Source organism: Hyperolius riggenbachi, chromosome 9 (genome assembly GCF_040937935.1).
Source record: "Hyperolius riggenbachi isolate aHypRig1 chromosome 9, aHypRig1.pri, whole genome shotgun sequence".
NCBI lineage: Eukaryota > Metazoa > Chordata > Amphibia > Anura > Hyperoliidae > Hyperolius > Hyperolius riggenbachi.
This window is the reverse complement of record NC_090654.1, coordinates 132971222-132989630: the sequence shown is the minus strand read 5'-3', so window position 1 is coordinate 132989630 and position 18409 is coordinate 132971222. Positions and strand designations below refer to the sequence as shown.

General features: G+C 42.6%; 1 protein-coding gene across 4 annotated transcripts in view; it reads left to right on the top strand.

The window, feature by feature from the left end:
• Window positions 1-205: 205 nt before the first annotated feature.
• TTC24 (tetratricopeptide repeat domain 24) overlaps window positions 206-18409 on the top strand; it is a 118556-nt gene continuing 100352 nt past the window's right edge. For 2 of the 4 annotated variants that reach the window (XM_068253534.1, XM_068253537.1), the window contains exons 1-4: window positions 206-319; window positions 3591-3709; window positions 5748-6529; window positions 17681-17896. In XM_068253534.1, the coding sequence (XP_068109635.1) occupies window positions 5767-6529; window positions 17681-17896 (979 nt within the window). In that variant the 5' untranslated portion in view covers window positions 206-319; window positions 3591-3709; window positions 5748-5766. The remainder of the gene's footprint in view (window positions 320-3590; window positions 3710-5747; window positions 6530-17680; window positions 17897-18409) is intronic. The other 2 variants (XM_068253536.1, XM_068253535.1) reach the window with 2 other exon arrangements.

Sequence of the window (18409 nt, the reverse complement as noted above, 5' to 3'; positions counted from 1 at the left end):
AATAATTCAGCTACAAGTGAACATTCGTGGTTACCCACAATGCACCACTACTAAATAATGTAACTGCTTATGAGAGCAGTGATGCACTAGGTATTCCTGGCCGCTGTGTAATGAATGGGAGGAGGATAAGGAGGAGGAGAAGAGCTGGTGCTGCTGCTGATGCATTGTTGATTACAGTTACCATAGCAGACATAGACACAGCAAGATGATCTGCCTCCAGGAAACTCAATAGGGCTCAGCCATAGGGGTGATGAGACTGTCAGCAACAGAGCGTGGGATAGATGTGATCTCTCTGCCAGGAGTACAGGATTCCCCACAGGTAGGTCCTGGGCCTAATTTAATAAATAACTGTAATGTTTTCTGACAGAGAGTCTAAAAAGTCATTTACCCCAGTTGCACAGCGACATTGACTGCAGGGAAATTGCAGCTAATGTCACTTGGCTGTGAAGGTCCAAGGAACACATATCTAACCCTGGGAGTTTCTTAATTACAAAGATTAAACTTTTTCCATTCATATCAAACAATATTATACATAGCTCACAACTTTGGTGGGAAAGTTCTTCCTTTGGAACCAAATTCCTCTGTCCTTTCTGCCGCCCTACTGTCTTTCTAGAGCTGGTGTGAAAGATAATCTATATACAATAATAGTAAATGTATTGATCTAAGTAAGAGAGTGTTTACCTGTTTAAGTAATTTCATTAATTCAATATAATTGTATCAATGAAAGAAATGATTAGGCCACTAGTGTGCTTTCAGCAGCAATTTTTGCTTTCCAGGAATTGCAGGCGATTCCAAAAACCACGATGCGAATGAAAATGAATGGAAGTGAGCTCACTGGATTGATTGAAATTCAGCCAAGTCGCAATTGCCTGCACCATTTTAAAAGCGCTCACGATTCAATGTTAAATATAGGATCGCTGCAAAACATTTTTTAATCAATATACATAACAATTTCAAAGTGATTGTGAAGCTCTTGTACTACCCAGAAATCACCAACTTACCCAAAATCCCTTGCAGAACTTCAAAACTGCAAATTACATTAGCTAATCTCAGTTGCTTTTGCAATCACTAGCACTAAAATAAAATTGCTAGAAAACCGCCAGGCATCAATGCTGACATAGCTTTACAAGATGCTAGCTAAAATGCTGATGAATTTTGACTGTGATCAGTGATCTGTATTGGGTCCCAGGCCTTAGTGTCAACTCAAAAACAAAGATGCCTTTTGCTCATGAATCTTTCATGGTCGATACAATTTAGGATGTTATGAGGCTGTGCCACGAGGGGTGGTGGGAAGTGCCACGAGGGGTGGTGGGAAGTGTCATGAGGGGTGGTGGGATGTGTCAAGAGTGGTGGTGGGAACTGTCAGGTAGAGCCGGGACAAGGTCCTTCAGCACCCAAGGCTAAGACACCAAAATGCGCCCTCCATCCCTCCCACCCCAGCTGTCACACACTGATTACTATTAGACTAAGAGGCGCTCCAGGGCCCCTAACCCCACCAACACCTTAATCTCTAGTTATCTGGCTTGCAGTCACTGCCATGTATCCCCCTTTCTTATTTCTCTTTGCTTGAAACACAATAGGGGAATGTTTGCTGAGTGAGTTGTGCACCCCCTCCTACACTGCGACCTGAGGCTGGAGCCTCTCTGGCCTCTGCCTCGGCACGGCCCTGCTGTCAGGAGGGGTAGTAGAATGTGCCAGGAGGGGTGGTGAATAGTGGCAGGAGAGGTGGGGGTGGGGAAGTGCCGAGGGCTGGAGGGTATGGGGAGTGCCAGAAGGGGTGGTGGGAAATGCCAGGAGGGTTGTGCCATTTGCCCACTGTATCATCCTCTCTCTTTCACATCTTTGGCCCTGCTCTATGCAGTTTGTGGTGTGCAAAAACACAATGCTTAATGCATGCTAAGACAATGCACATAGAAATATACATATACTGTATATGAACATTCTTACATGTCTGCTTTGTAATAGATTGCATTCCTGGATAACGCATGTATTTACCATGGGTATTGACCAGGCTTTGAAGTAATGTGGGCAGTGTGAATGAGGCCTTAAAAGTTTAGAAATATGTAAATATTTTTATATACAAGAAGAAATGGAGGCATAGGGATAGCACTTTCATCTCCGAGTCCCTGATTTGAATCTGGGCCACAATACTGTCAGCATAGAGTTTGTATGCCCTGCCTGTATTTTCTCCAGTTAACTCCTACATCCCAAAAACATTCAGATACATTCATTAGTTACTCTATAATTGGCTTTATACTATGATAAGGACGGGTGACTGGTAGAGAATAGCTTGTCAACCCCTCTGAGGAACAGTTAGGACCTATTTCCACTACATAATAAATGCGTTCGCAAAGGACACTTATTTTACTTTAAAAATTGCCCTGCTCTGTTCCCACTACTGTGATCTGTCTTCTCTGCAGTTAAAAAATGTACTGCATGCTGCACTTCAGGGCATTTTCATTTCCATACAGATTCCATTCAAAATGAATACAATTAATCCCAACTGAGACGCAGCATGTTTGTAGAAATGCTGTAGTGACGGGGCTGCGATAAAGTTACACAATCGTGTCCATCCTGTAAATAATCACATTTGTAAACGTACATTTCTTGTTTCTGGGTGCTGTTTTTCTCTCTCCTATATTGCACTGCAGGCATTTCACGTCTGCTTTAGATACACTAGGTGGCGTAGGGGTCACCATGGCAGCTATAGTGGACACACTAGTGACTAGTACACAGAGAGGATCTGCTCAGCATCAGTATCATCATCAGGCCACTCCCACACTCAACATTGCATAAATTGACATCTAGTATCTGCATTTGATCTAGAGATTGTTGTTATTATTATTTAGTATTTATAAAGCTCTGACATATTCCGCAGCGCTATACAGAGTTTATTGTCTTGTCACTTAACTGTCCCTCAGAGGGGCTCACAATCTAATCCCTACCATATTCATATGTCTATGTATTTATCATGTAGTGTATGTATCTAGCATAGGGGCAATTTTAGTGGGAAGCCAATTACCTTATCTGTATGTTTTTGGGAAACTGGAGTGCCTGGAGGAAACCCACACATACATGAGGAGATCATACAATTTCCATGCAGATAATGCCCCAGCCGAGGTTGCTTAAAAAACACAATAATTCTGCCTCCAGCAATCGCTGAAAGCCGAATTATATCATTCCCCACCATCCGTGGCGGCCTGGAGGGGGAATAGTAATTAATACGGCCTGGACTTGTGCTGAAGCAGGATCAGCCATATACCGGCTGTATCCTGCGCCCAAGTCTACCGGCGCCAATTTCAAATGTATGCCTCTGTCTGTCCATCTATTGTGAAAATCTTTATTTATTTTCCATTGTTAATTCCCTTTGGTGTGTAATTAACTTTACGCACTCCTTTAAGAGTTGTATTATTTTATTATTACAGGACATTCACATGGCTATATATTTATAGTTGTTCTATTGAATGCCTATTACTATTTTGCTAGTATCTATATTTTATAGTCATGTAGACCAAACTGGTCAAGTAGTTATATGTGAAGTGTGACATGTACTCTTTTTTTTTTTTTTTTTTTTATCATCATGCCTATAGTGTGACGCCACTCTTTACTCCAGGCATTGTAACCTGAGGAAGCAGGCTGGGACCTATGAATCGCATCATTTATGTGCCAATAAACCTTACTTCTGTATCGGCTGGCCTTAAACCAGGAGGTACGTGCAACCATTTACACTCTTTTTTTATTGTTTGAAATATTTTATCTCCCCAGATGCCTCCAAATTATTTATGTGCATATACAGTATAGTGCTCAAATTCTGCTAGACACTGCTAGTTTCCACTACAGTTGTGAATGTGACCACTGTCAATAGGGACCAACCTCATCGGTGTGTGGGCAATGTCCCTCACCTTACCAGTGGTTATTATTGGCAACCTTCTTCTTGTGAGTATAATAATAAGTTTGATAGATCTCCCATAAGGTATTTAATACTTTACTTACAATCTTCTGTGTTTCATCCTCCCTTCTCTGAGGTTCTTTGCTGAGAATATGTTATACTTCTAAACCTTTGGTCTGTAGGAAGATACTCTAGGTCTAATACTTAAAAAAAGCTTTAAAGGTTCCCCTGAATCTATAACCTATTGGGGAGTACACCACTAATAAAAGTAGCTGTTATGGTTATGGTTCACATGGATCTTTGGTCAGCTCCACTATTTCTTTACTATAAACTTTCTTTGGTATGTGTCTGTGAAATCTTGAGTACAAAACAGAATTCCTTTCCATGGCAAGCTTAACTACGGCACAAACATCATGAATCTCATGTAGTATTTTGCTTGTTTAGAGAGAATTAATTTATTTTCCTTCTAATGCTTCATGCTAAGGATAGATTGAACGCAGCCAAGGCAGCTGTTCGGGGCTAGCTCCAACAAAAATTGCTCAAGGGGGCAGTATGGCGAACATTATGCTTTTCCATTAACCCCACATCAGTTATTTAATATGGAGAGCATATATTTCACCATAGACTTTGGGGTTGATTCACTATAACAAATAGTGTGCCTTATCAGAGTTAACATGCCTTATCAGAGTTGACGTGCCTTATCAGTGTAGCATGGTGAGCGCTATGAACGTATGCCTGCTAATTGGAAATGATGAGAGCTCCACTCGTCCTGCCCTGAGCCCCTGCGGTTCCAATCACTTTAAAAGACATTATCCCCGTACTTTGATTGGCCCAATAGGATGCCTGTCACTTGACAGGCAGCCTATTGGGCCAATCAAAGTACATGGATAATGTCCTTTAAAGTGATTGGACCCACAGGGGCTCAGGGCAGGACCAGTGGAGCTCTCGTCATTGCCAATTAGCAGGCATAAGTTCGTAGTGCTCGCTATGCTACTCCGATAAGGCATGTTAACTCTGATAAGGCATGTTAACTCTGGTAAGGCACGCTATTTGTTATAGTGAATCAACCACCTTGTGTTAAAAAAAGTAGCTGATAACACTTATTCTGGCTTTCTAGAGAGCTGTGCTGCATCATTACCGTGCTCTTTGCAACGGACTTCACTGATAGTAGCAGACACTCCAGCTGATTTATAACGGCTGGCTCACACACTACAGAAAGCTGTGCTGTTTTCACATGTAACTAGCTAAGTAAATAGATAAAACAGGCTGCTAATTAGTTACTTACTTAGCAGCCTGTTTATCTACTCACTTAGCTAGTTACATGTGAAAACAGCACGGCTCTCTGTAGTGTGTGAGACAGCCGTTATAAATCAGTTGGAGTGTCAGCTACTATCAGTGAAGTCCGTCGCAAAGAGCACGGTAATGACGCAGCACAGCTCTCTAAGAGGGCAGAATAAGTGTTATCAGCTACTTTTCTTAACACTAGGTCTATGGGGAAATATATGCTCTCCATATTAAATAATTGATGTGGGGTTAATGGAAAAGCATAATTTTCACCATACCTGCCCTTTAAAGATCCAGCACAAAACTGGCTCAGTTTCAATTTGCAACAGATTTGAAACTGTCTTGGAAAATTCGCATCACACTGATCAACTCTGCTTATCAATGTCATTGGTGCCCTGATATAAGCAGTCTCTACTAGGTTATCAGTACTAAGAACCAAACCAGCCTACTTGGGGGGGGGGGGGGATTGAGCTCCCATGATGCAACATGACTATTCTGGCCTATGCAAGCTGTGTTGTAATGATGCGTTGTAAAAGCTGAGCAAAATATTGATATTTTTCTAATTGTTTCACAGTTTTTCTCAGATATCAGTAATGGCTTCTGGAGACTTGCAGGCTGAGCCACAGCCCAATGCAGAGGATCCGGTTCTGCCAGAGCCACGTCCAGTTAAAAAGAAGAAGAAAAAACAAAACGACGAGACAGAGAAGTCACAAAAAACAGATGGGAAGGACAAGGTAGACCCTTCCATCTCCCAGGCAGAGATAGAGCATCTGACCAAGTCTGGACACAAGGCCTTGACTGGAGGAGATCTGCAAACAGCCATGTCATGCTTCAAGAGGGCATTCCTACTCTCGCTGGACACTAAGATAAAACCAGTGCAGAGGGCTTGTGCTTTCAACCTGGGAGCTGTGTACGTGGAATCTGGTAAACCAGAGAAAGGACTTGAGTTTCTCCTAAAGTCCCAGCCAAGGGATGGAGAAGAAGAGACTACTGGGGACCTCTATTTTAACCTTGGAACAGCCTATGAAGCCCTGCAGGATTTCACCAAAGCCCTGGAATATTTTAGAAAGGCAGTCCTTCTCTACAAGCCCTCACAACGAGGAAATGAAGGGGATGCACACATGAAGATGGGATATTGCTACTTAGCCATGAGGGACTTAGACAGGGCTGCCGAATGTTTCCAGGAGGCTGCGGACTCTTACCTTGAGGCACAGAGGCTGGATGTGGCAGGTTTAGCTCTCAATGAAGCCGCAAATAATATGTTACAGAGCCAGCGTTATGATTCAGGCCATGTTCTCCAGATCTTGAATGAGGCTCGCATGGTGTGCGATCACATTACCAGAAAGGACCTTCTTGGTAAGATTATCACTATTGGTATAAAATAAGTAGATATACAGTTTCGTGACTGACCTGTGTTGGGGGTTAAGGTAGACCTATACCAGTGATGGCTAACCTTGGCACTCCAGCTGTGACAAAATTGCAAATCCCATCATGCCTCTGCCTCCCAGAGTTATGCTTAGAGCTGTCAGAGTAATACAATGCCTCATGGGACTTGTACTTCCACCACAATTGGAGTGCCAAGGTTAGCCATCACTGACCTATTCTATGTAATGTATTTAATAGATCGTATCAAATCAAACAACTATCAAAAACTAGGGCCCTTCCACTAAAAATAATTTTCCAGTCAGGGAAATATTGATCATTTGCAAGAACTGAGCTTACATCAGTGTATGCATGCCTTGCCTCTTCCTTTGGATCTCTCTGCCCTTTTCAGCATACATGTTATGATAACTATGGTATAAATATGTTTTCACAGAATCTCATTCATCTTGGTTATAATATATCCAGACAAAATAAGATAGTTTAATTGCTACCACAGGTAACAGTTCAAACAAGGTGATGTAGATATAGCCAGAAGATTATTTTTACAGGTAATCCTCTTACTCCACCAAAGAAAGTCGATGATACTCATTACTGTATGCAGATTTTGTTGTGCTGGAAGTGAGTATTTTTTAAAATACGTGTGAAATGGTGGCCACTAATATTCCAATGTAATTGTCCAATCTTACCATTCCTACCTATGTAATATAAGGGACTGCCTGAACTATCCATTCAATATATTCACTCAGTTTACCTTTCTACTACATGTATTTGGCAAAACTGGACAAAAAAACATTGGATCATTAGTGGCCATCGTTAGGATGATAACACATAATTGTATGTGGATGACGTTATTTAGGTTTGGATGTTGCAACTTGAAAGAGATGACCTCTTTCTCATTTCTTGAGAACCATTTTTCTCTTCTGTCCAAAATGTGCAAGCAAATATAATGAAAAACAGATGGTATTTCTCCTTTAGGTGTAGAAATACCCCATAGACCTGATCCTTCTATGTTGGCAGTGTGCTTATCAAGGGGTTACATGTTCTCACCATATACTCCTCACTACACCAGACTGAATACACTAAGTTGCTTGGCTTGTGTATGAGTGTTGGATTCTTAGGATGTACCAGTTTCTTTCTCAGGGTGCTGCAGGGTTTAAAATAGGGACACAAGGGACCTGAGTGAGTCACACTACTCTACCAAGATCTCTAGTGAGAGATCATAAGAGATCAACAAACCTCAACTGTATGAATGACGCTAATCTTCTTTAGGGGGCCCAGCCTAAATCCCCATAATGTATTTTAGTTTAAATAACTTATTTTATTGGAATCATGAAGGGGGAAGGGGGAGGTAAAGGTTAGGGGCTAAGGATTAGGGGTTAAGGGGGTAAGTTAAATGTTGGGGTTAGAGTTTAAGGAGGGTTGGGAGGTTTAGGGTTAAGGATCATGGTTAAGGGTTAAAAGTTAGGAGTTAAGGTTAACCCTTAATGCCAAAACTTAACCTCCCCCCTCCTTAACCCCAATGCTTAACTCCCCCCCTTCTTAACCTCTAACCCTAAACCTTAACCCTCAACCACCCACTCCCCCTCCTTATCCTCCTAACCCTTAAAGAGGAGCTGTTAAGTATAAGGTCTCAGAGAAAATAAACACATATATCAGTAGCTAAATATTGGCTGTACTTACATTACATATGCATTTCACTGTCCACATTTGTACTTCACAGAATTTTTATATAGTATTTGCAGAGAATGATGCTTCTGACAGCTCATGGCAGGTTCCATGTTTGTCTGTCTCCTATGAAGCCAAATGTGATGTCATATCCTCCCTGCTTCCTGATAATTCCACTAACAGAAAAGCTCGTAATGAATAACACTACTGTGCAGTGAATATTAATTAGCCATGTGGCTAGGAACAATAGCGGACTCCTGCAGTGTACTCTGCCCGGAGATTTATCAGTGCTGTGCGCTGGACTGAGTTACATGCTGTTGTAACTTGACCCTGAAACTTCTCACTAGCAGCCGAGGGGAGGGCCCCAGAATGCTTTGCTGTATGTTATGCGGCCTCTCGTCCTTTTAAGAGCTTGGGAATACAGAGCCTTGCTGTCAGCACACATCAAAAGTAAGAGAGATTTTTAACTTCAGTATTGCCTTTTTGGCTTGCTTCTAAACTGTTTAACACAGGAGAATAGAGGTTTAAATTAGCTTTTGCAGCCTGACAGTTACTCTTTAATCTTTCCCAGCCTAACCTTAAATAGCGGGTGCTGGGGCCACCCGCTATGCGAACTGTGGCTACTAGCTACTCAGTGAGTTTGAGTTTATAAAAAAAAAAGTCTCACTGAAGGAAACCGAGGACCGTAAGCTCTTTTTAAATAAACGTAAAACATTTTTGAACAATGTAGTACAGGTTTGCTGATCCCTTTTCATATCCCCTTTTGAGATGGATGGAGATCTCTGGAGATGGTTTAGCAATTTAGGCCTAATATTTGTTAACTTACACCTGAAGTGAGAAGGATATGGAGGCTGACATATTTATTTACTTTTAAAGAATGAAAATTGCCTGGCTGTCCTGCTGATCCTCAGCCTCTAATATGTTTAGCTATAGATCCTGAACAAGCATGCCAATCAGATGTTTCTGACTGAAGTCCAACTGGATTAGCTGCATGCTTTTTTTTTTTTTTTTTTTTTTTTTTTTTTTTATGTTTGGAATCATGTATGATTTTCGTTCCACTTGTCATGTGTTCACCACTTTGTGTTGGTCTTTCATGTGGAATTCCAATAAAATTGATTCATGTTTGTGGCAGTAATATGACAAAATGTGGAAAACTTCAAGGGGGCCGAATACTTTTGCAAACCACCGTAAATACATCAGAGGGTAATATAAAATCTTGACGGATGAGCTTTTTGTCCCTAGGCTTTTACAAAGGACTAAAGGACATGATCTGCGCATGGAGGAAAAATGTTTTAGCCATTTATTTAGGAAAGGGTTCTTTACAGTAAGAGTGATTAAGATGTGGAATGCATTGCCACAGGCAGTAGTTATGGCAAATTCTATATCTGCATTTAAAGGGGGTGTCACGGACGGTTGCGGGGCCGCAGACGCGTCCTGGAACGGCGTGTGAAGAAAAAGCGATCGCACTTGATTCTCTGCATCGATTGCGCTTCAGATCAATGGAATCTGGATTGATTGTGTAGGAGCATCTGTCTTTTCTCAGCAGAGAGAAGACATCAGCTTAACTGCAGGATGGCTCTTTTGATATGCTAATGAGCAGGAACAAACCCTTGAGTTCAGGAAGCTAATCTCCACAGGGAGGGGCATAGAAAGCCAGCCGAAGCGGCTCCGACCAGGCCAGATATGAATGCATGGGGGGTATGGTTTCTTGACGATTATATGGCAACCATACCTCGCACAGCTATAAAATTCATATTGTCTTGTTCGGCAAAATCTGGCCATCGTGCTGATATGAAATTCATTGTGATAGTCCGTCCGGTTATTGAGGTAGGACCCTTCTCAAGAACTGGACCCGCTGCCCTAGCCATGTCTGTATTTTCCGACAAGTATGAATCTGCTATCCCCCTAAATATGACCTGTATCGTTCATGAGTTACGGCACTTTATAAGTTTAGCCCTAAAATCTCTCAGAGGGAATGAACTGTCATTGGGTGGTAACTCAGAGGGGGCCGGCATTGCCACACCCCCAAACCAGCTTCATCAAAAGCATATGTGAGGGGCTCTTCCCTCAGTCCTCCAAATTCCACCTTCACGAAAGCAGACTGCCAGCCAGGGGACCATGTGGTTGGCGGCCATCTTGTCTGAGCTGAAACAAAGGACACATGGCTAGCGGCCATCTTGATCGGCCATCTTGTCTGAACTGAACAAAAGACATTTTCCATCTTGCTTGGATTTTAAACTTTGCTGAATTGAACAAAAGGAACTCTACAAGTTTTCCCAGAACGGACATATTTCCACAAACCCTAAGTATTTTCTCCTTTTTTTTTATTTCATACTGGCTATTACTGTTTTAATAATTGTTGATTTTAATAATTGTCTGTATATATTAATTATTTATATTGCCGTGAATAAACAACTTTATCCAAGTCATGCACTGTTCCGCTACCCTGCTTCGCAGCCGCACAAACTGAACCAGACTTCTGAAGAGACGCTACTATTGTTGATATCTAGACAGAATAGAGCGTGTTTAACCATTTTATTCACAGGACTAGTCAGTCAGCGGGCTCCTCTGTCCCATGGTAACAGAGGTGGTGGCAGTTATACCCTGAACTAGTGTGTAAAGTTGTATTTCCGTAACCCACAGGCTCCCTTCTGGTCGGGCTGCTGCCCAAATTTCTGTCGGTTTCTGCGCAAAGATCGCGACTAAAGCTTGCATGGTCTGTGTGCTGAAACCGATTGGAAGGCAATTTGCAGTCTGACCACTAGGGCTCCTGTGACAGGGGGCTTAGAAGCTTTCCTTGCATTGAAAGACATCCATGGCTATAATTACTAGGTAATGCCCAGTGGTGTTGATCTAGGGATTTTGTCTGCCTTTTGGAGTCGAGAAGGAATTTTTTTTCCCTTTTGGGGCTAATTGGACCATGCCTTGTAAGGGTTTTTCGCCTTCCTCAGGATCAACAGGGATATGTGAGGGAGCAGGCTGGTGTTGTACTTTTTTTTTTCTGGTTGAACTTGATGGACGTTTGTCTTTTTTCAACCCAAATAACTATGTAACTATGTAACTCCCTGTGCAGTAGGATGTCTCTTTGTGGCCAGCACTGCAAATACAGTTCCTCCCTGATTATTGTGTAACAAAAAACAAAACTTATCCTTCCCACACCCTCCCCAGTTTATTTATAAAAGCCATATGTACCTCTCATCCCCTGTAATAGGAAACCATTTCACACTGCTTTTATTTTACCCACTTATATAAAGATACTAGGGATGGGCATGTTATGGTTATTAATTTATTTTACACCAAGACTGTACTCACATGTAGTGTTGCAGTATTGTCCACAGAGTTAAACTCTTAAAAGACGGAGGATGTTGGTGGGGTTAGGTGATCTGTACACACAGGGGTGCTGTGGCTATTGGCTTCTCACAACTCCTACCCAATTCTCTCATGTGAGTGAGGAGAAGATAGGAGGAGGAGTTTTGACAGCTGTGGTGGGTCATTATAGCAGGGGCACTATATAATAATCTAAGCATAACAGGGTGACCTGGTATGAAAGGAGTATCTTATAGGGCACAATTCAAAGGAAAACACTATAATGGGGGAACAGTGTACTGAGAGGGCAGAGAACACGTTGCAGAAGCTGGCAAACTTTGTGGAGTTGCTGTAGGGGGTAGAATAAACTTTGGGCAGCACTAAGACAATGGAATTGTGGGGGGACCAGAAACCTGTAGCAACAGTTGTGATATGTGGCCACGCTAAATTTTGGGCATGCCAAGGGGTGCCTCAAAAAAACTTACTGAGACAAGAAGGTTGTTATGAAGTGGAGAAGTTTGAGACTCACTCGTTTAAAGTATCTCTGGGTGCAGGAATACTTCAACACCATTCATCATTAGCATACAATGTTGTTTTATGATTACCTTCTATTGTAAAGCCAATACACATTCAACAAGACGCTAAAGTCCAATACACAAGCTCAACCAAACTGCCAAAATTGTCATCTGATTTTGGTGTGTAGGACGACGATCAGGCGTGTATATGTGTGGCAAATGACAAGACGACCGACTGATAATGGTCGGTTTGCCCGATCCATCCGGTGGATCAACTCTCACGACTGTTGGGCTGATATGATGCAGTTGGCCATGTGTGTTGTTGGCCATTGTTGTTTTGAATGTGGCCATGTCATGTAGTTTGACGTTTCACTTGCGCACACAGTATTTACATGAGTTGGTTGTTTAGTCGGTTGGAGTGCAGAAAGCAGGGCCGCCTCTAGCCATGTTGTCACTCCAGGCGAGAAAATCTGTGGCGCCCCCCCCACACCCATGGCGCCCTTCCATGAAAATAATCATAATGTGGCAGCGTTTCATCAGAAAATTCGCAATGCGGGCAGTGTTTCACCAGAAAATACACGTAATGTAAGGCTGCAGAAGTGAGCTTACGGGCTGTGGGCCAGTGAACTGATGCGGAGTCTATTTGACGCCGCAAGCCTGTTCACCATCTGGGGACACAACATCTGGCGGGGGTTGACAGCGGTCCTCCCTGCACAGCACTCATGCCTGGTCGGCCTGGCACCCTCTACAATGGGTCAGAAGGCGGCACAAAGGGGGACAGAAGGAGTCACAGGAGGACTAAAGGAGGCACATGGGGACAGAGGAAGATGCAGGGGACAGAGGTGGCACATGGGGACTGAAGAGGCACATGGAGACAGAAGGAGGCACAAAGGGAAACGGAAGGAGGCACAGGAGGACAGAAGGAGGCAGAGTGGAACTAAAGGAGGAACAGGGGGGCAGAGGTAGCACAAGGGTACAAATAAAGGCAAAGGGGACATAAGGAGGCACAAAGGGCACAGAAGGAGGCAGAGATGGCACAAAGGAGGAAAGAAGGATGCACAAGGCACAGAGGTGTCAGCTGCCTGCAACTTACGCTAAGTAGATTTAGCAGAAGCAAGTAATAGAACAGCCACAGGGGTGTGGCTTAATTTGGGGGTGGGGCTTAATTCTGCAACATGGCGCCCCCCAGGACCAATGGCACTCCAGGCAATGGCCTGTACTGCCTATGCCTAGAGGCGCCCCTGGCAGAAAGTACTTGTCATGTCAACAGCTTGTCGTGGTTGTTGGTCATGCACTTTGGTGGACTTGTGTACAAGTCTTTAAACAGTGGCTGGTGGAAGTGGATTATTATATAGGGATCTGAGTGATATTCCTTCATCACTTCATCAATTTGAACTGAAGAAGTTTCTTGTAGAACAAAATATTTTATCAAAAATAAAAGTTTTGTTCCTGACAACTCAGCCAGTCGATGGCCACTGCAACTGCACGGCGCCTCCTTGATCACGCTCCTGGTGCTGAGAGCATCGTGCGCATGCACAGTACAAAGGAATTCATGCGCAGCATGCTTCCGGCAATGGGAACCTGATCAAGAGCCACGCAAGCGCAGCGGCCATCGACTGGCTGAGTCATCAGTAACAAAACTCAGCTGCTGTGAGAGATCGGAGGATCATTCCATGACAGCGTAGGCACAGGACGGCTGCAGGGGGCTGGTAGAAGCCCCAGGTAAGTTAAATTATTTTTTAATGTTAAGTTCAAATGTTTAGAAACTGCTGCAAATGATTTGCATTCGTTTTTTTGCTGCATTGGCTACTACTATATTATGACTGTAATCCACTGTGAAAGAGCGCTAAGGACTCATTCCCTCTACAACTTGCGGGTGCAGAAAACATGACTTTTTCATTTTGATATGCATTTTTTTTAATGCTGTAGCATTAAGACATTTGTGTTTCTGTGAAAAGTGCATGCAAATGAATGCATAAGTGTGAACGCTAATATGTACAGGTGAAACTAAAAATTAGAATATCATGCAAAAGTCCATTTATTTCAATAAGTCAACATAAAAGGTGAAACTAATATATGAAATAGACTCATTACATGCAAATTGAGATATTTCAAGCCTTTGTTTGTTATAATTTTGATGATTATGGCCTACAGCTTATGAAAACCCCAAAATCAAAATCTCACACCATTAAAATATTGTGAAAATGTTCAAAATTATAAGCTCAAAGTGTCAGACTCTAATCAGCTAATTAATTCAAAACACCTGCAAAGGGATCCTGTTTCATATAATAGTTCCACTTTTTAAAAAGACCCTGATCAGAGGCATAAATTAAAAAGCTGGGCTTACCTGGGGCTTCCTCCAGCGCCCCCCCATCCAAACACCCCTCTCCCCCCCCGTAGCCCGCAAGGTCCCCCGGCATCCTCTCGGTCCCTGCTGTGGTGTTGCTAGCGATTCTGGTAATCCGGAAATTTAGACTGAAGTCGCGCATGCGTGGCCTGTGTGTGCACCCAGCGTGTCACCACGCCAGTCGCTGTAAGCAACGTGCGCATGAGCGGTTCTCCAAAGACTGAATGGCACATGTGCACAATATTTACAGTGACCAGAGGTGATGGCATGTCAGGGGTGCACATGGGCCACACATCATGTGCAACTTCAGCCGAAGTCACCAGATTACCGGAGCCATTAGTCGGACCATGAAAGGGACCAAGAGGATGCCAGGGGACCTTGTAAGCTACAGGGGGCTGGGGAAAGCCCCAGGTAAGTCCAAATTTTCAACTTATGCCTCTGGTCAGGGTCTCTGTCTCTTTAAGTTGAATTACTGAAATAAATGGACTTTTGCACAATATTTGTATTTTTCGAGTGTCACTGGTATTTTCATGCAAAGATTATTGCATTCAAGCGACGCTGCTCAGTAGTAACACACCCTAGTTCTAGTTCTCTGACCCACACCCACAATCCCATTTCCTGCAAATGACTTACCACCCACACAATAATGCATCATTTTGCAAAAATATAACCTCAGAGTTGTAATTCTAAAAATTACACAAAATTTCACGCAACAGAAATTACTCATTAGGGTCAATACTAGTGAAGAACTGTGATGTTTCAGTGTGATAATTCTGAACAAGCTGCAATGTGTAGTAAATATCTTTCCAACCTCCTGACATAAGAAAGAGCTACCTTTTTCACACAAACATATTATGGCAAAAAATACTCCTCCCAAGACAAGAAAGCATGGCTTCAAAGGAGACTTCTGGCTCCTGTCCACTCAAACAGAACAGGAAGGTACAGCTCACGCGTACGTCAAAAAAGGGCGTCGGGAAAAAAGGGTGCGGGGTGTAAACGATAAGCATTAATAGCGTTTATAAAAAATATTGTGCTGTATTTCGTTTACAAATAATGTTTTACAAATTTATAAATCATTAAATAATGTGTATGAAATCGGCAATTGTGAAAACGTTAATCTTCCCTGTTTCAAAAGTGAAACTTATAATTACGTTTCTTAAAAAAACGATAATATATGTTTAATCGTTATAATTGTATATTATTGTGAATAACCTTCATTTATTGTTTCTTCTTATAATAAAATCAGAAAATATTGTTTATAACGATGATATAAATATAACTACGTTCGTAATAATGGTTGTAAAACATTAGTAAGTATTACAAAAATTTTACTAAAACTATACCTAACCCTACTCTCACACAGAACCCTCCCTGTACCTATCCCTAACCCTAAGACCCCCCTGGTGGTGCCTAAACCTAATGATGGGGATACACGGTACGTTTCTGTACCGTGTATCGAGCAGCTGATCCGGCCAGCTGATAATATTCAGCTGGTCCGATCACGCTGCTCGACCCCTGCCCGCTCGATCCCCGCCAGCGGACAATAGCAGGGAATCGAGCGGCTGATAAGGAGCGCCGGCGGGGACGAGCGGTAATCGATCCGCGTGGACGAGTGGGGACGCGGCGAGGACATGGCTGGGGTCGATCTGGCGGCTAATCGGCCGCCGGATCGACCTGTGTATTCCCAGCATAAGACCCCCCTGGTGGTGCCTAACCATAACCACCCCCCTGGTGGTGTATATTGTACTGTAATTATACCTAACCCTACTCTCACACAGAACCCTCCCTGTACCTATCCCTAACCCCTAGACCCCCCTGGTGGTGCCTAAACCTAAGACCCCCCTGGTGGTGCCTAAACCTAAGACCCCCCCTGGTGGTGCCTATCCCTAAGACCCCCCTGGTGGTGCCTAACCATAACCACCCCCCTGGTGGTGTATATTGTACTGTAACTATACCTAACCAACTCTCACACAGAACCCTCCCTGTACCTATCCCTAACCCCTAGACCCCCCCTGGTGGTGCCTAACCCTAAGACTCCCCTGGTGGTGCCTAAACCTAAGACCCCCCTGGTGGTGCCTAAACCTAAGACCCCCCCTGGTGGTGCCTAAACCTAAGACCCCCCCTGGTGGTGCCTAACCCTAACCACCCCCCTTAGTGATCGCTTTATTATATGGATAATAATGTTTTACAAATAATGACTGTAAAAATACATTGCAATTTACGGTACGTACTGATCGCTTTATTTTGTGAATAATAATGTTTTACAAACAGTAAGGGATACAATTTAGTTTTAGTTTTAGTTATATAGGATGTTTAGTATTTTTATAAACGTTATTTGTCACGGGTGCATTTTCTAAATGTAAATCATCACAAGCACAGTTATAAAACATTAAAAATCTCCGGGCGCCATTTGTAAAACGTTATTAATCTCCGGTGCCCTTTTTTCCTGTTCGGCGCCCATTAAACGATATTTATTATGGGAGTGAATGGCGGCGCCCTTTTTGTCCACTAGCTGCCTGCGCCCTTTTTTCCTGTTACCACAGCTCACTCCTGGGCCCGATCCAGTTCACTGTTTTCTCCTAGGTAGGATATCATTTTTTTATCTTCTATTTAAATTGCAGTACTTTGCAATTGGAAAATTGCGAGTGATTTCCGAACTGAAAAAGCACCCGCCAGGCAATTTGGATATACAGTAAAACCTTGGATTGAGAGTAACTTGGTTTAAGAGTGCTTTGTAATACAAGCAAACATTTATGTGAAATTTTGCCTTGATATACAAGCAACCTCTTGATATACAAGCGAAAAAAAGTATACATGCGTCACGTCATCCCAACTGATCCAATAGTTCTTTTCACTTAGGTGCTGCAGGATTGTACTTAATTGTACTTAATGTGAGAGTGGAGGCTGTGTAAAGTCACATTTCCATGAAATCCTCAAAGGTAACTGTCATTGGATACTGTAAATTCCTTGTTAACGCCACGGACACAAAAAAGGTTGGGGTGAGCCAACAGATGGCAATGATTGTGTTAGTTATACTGAAAATCTTGTTTAAATTTTATACTACTTTTTTATACTATTTTACTATAACTGTTTTTGGATTGCAGAACAGATCAACTTGGTTTCTATTAATTCCTATGGGGAAATTTGCTTTGATATAAGTGTGCTTTGGATAACAAGCATGTATCCGGATCAAATTATGCTTGCAAACCAAGGTTCCACTGTACTGGAAGGCTATTCTAGTCATTTTTGTGGTGTAATTGCTGCACTTTAATTTGATCTATTCTTTTCCAGGCAAGTTATACAATGACATTGGCCTGAGCTATGCTCAGGTGAAGGTGTTCTCCCTGGCGGTGGAGTGCTTCCAAAAGGCCCTGTCCTTGTGTCAGGAAGATGCAGCAGACAGAAATAAGGAGGCAGTGGTGTTACAGAACCTGGGCGCAGCATACAATACCCTGGAGCAGTACGAGGACGGAGTAGAGTACCACAAGAGGGCAGCGTCACTACACAGTATGATGCTCTAATGATACTTTCATTCTTACATATACAGTGGTGTGAAAAACTATTTGCCCCCTTCCTGATTTCTTATTCTTTTGCATGTTTGTCACACTTAAATGTTTCTGCTCATCAAAAACCGTTAACTATTAGTCAAAGATAACATAATTGAACACAAAATGCAGTTTTAAATGATGGTTTTTATTATTTAGTGAGAAAAAAAAAATCTCCAAATCTACATGGCCCTGTGTGAAAAAGTGATTGCCCCCCTTGTTAAAAAATTACTTAATTGTGGTTTATCACACCTGAGTTCAATTTCTGTAGTCACCCCTAGGCCTGATTACTGCCACACCTGTTTCAATCAAGAAATCACTTAAATAGGAGCTATCAGACACAGAGAAGTAGACCAAAAGCACCTCAAAAGCTCGACATCATGCCAAGATCTAAAGAAATTCAGGAACAAATGAGAACAAAAGTAATTGAGATCTATCAGTCTGGTAAAGGTTATACATCCATTTCTAAAGCTTT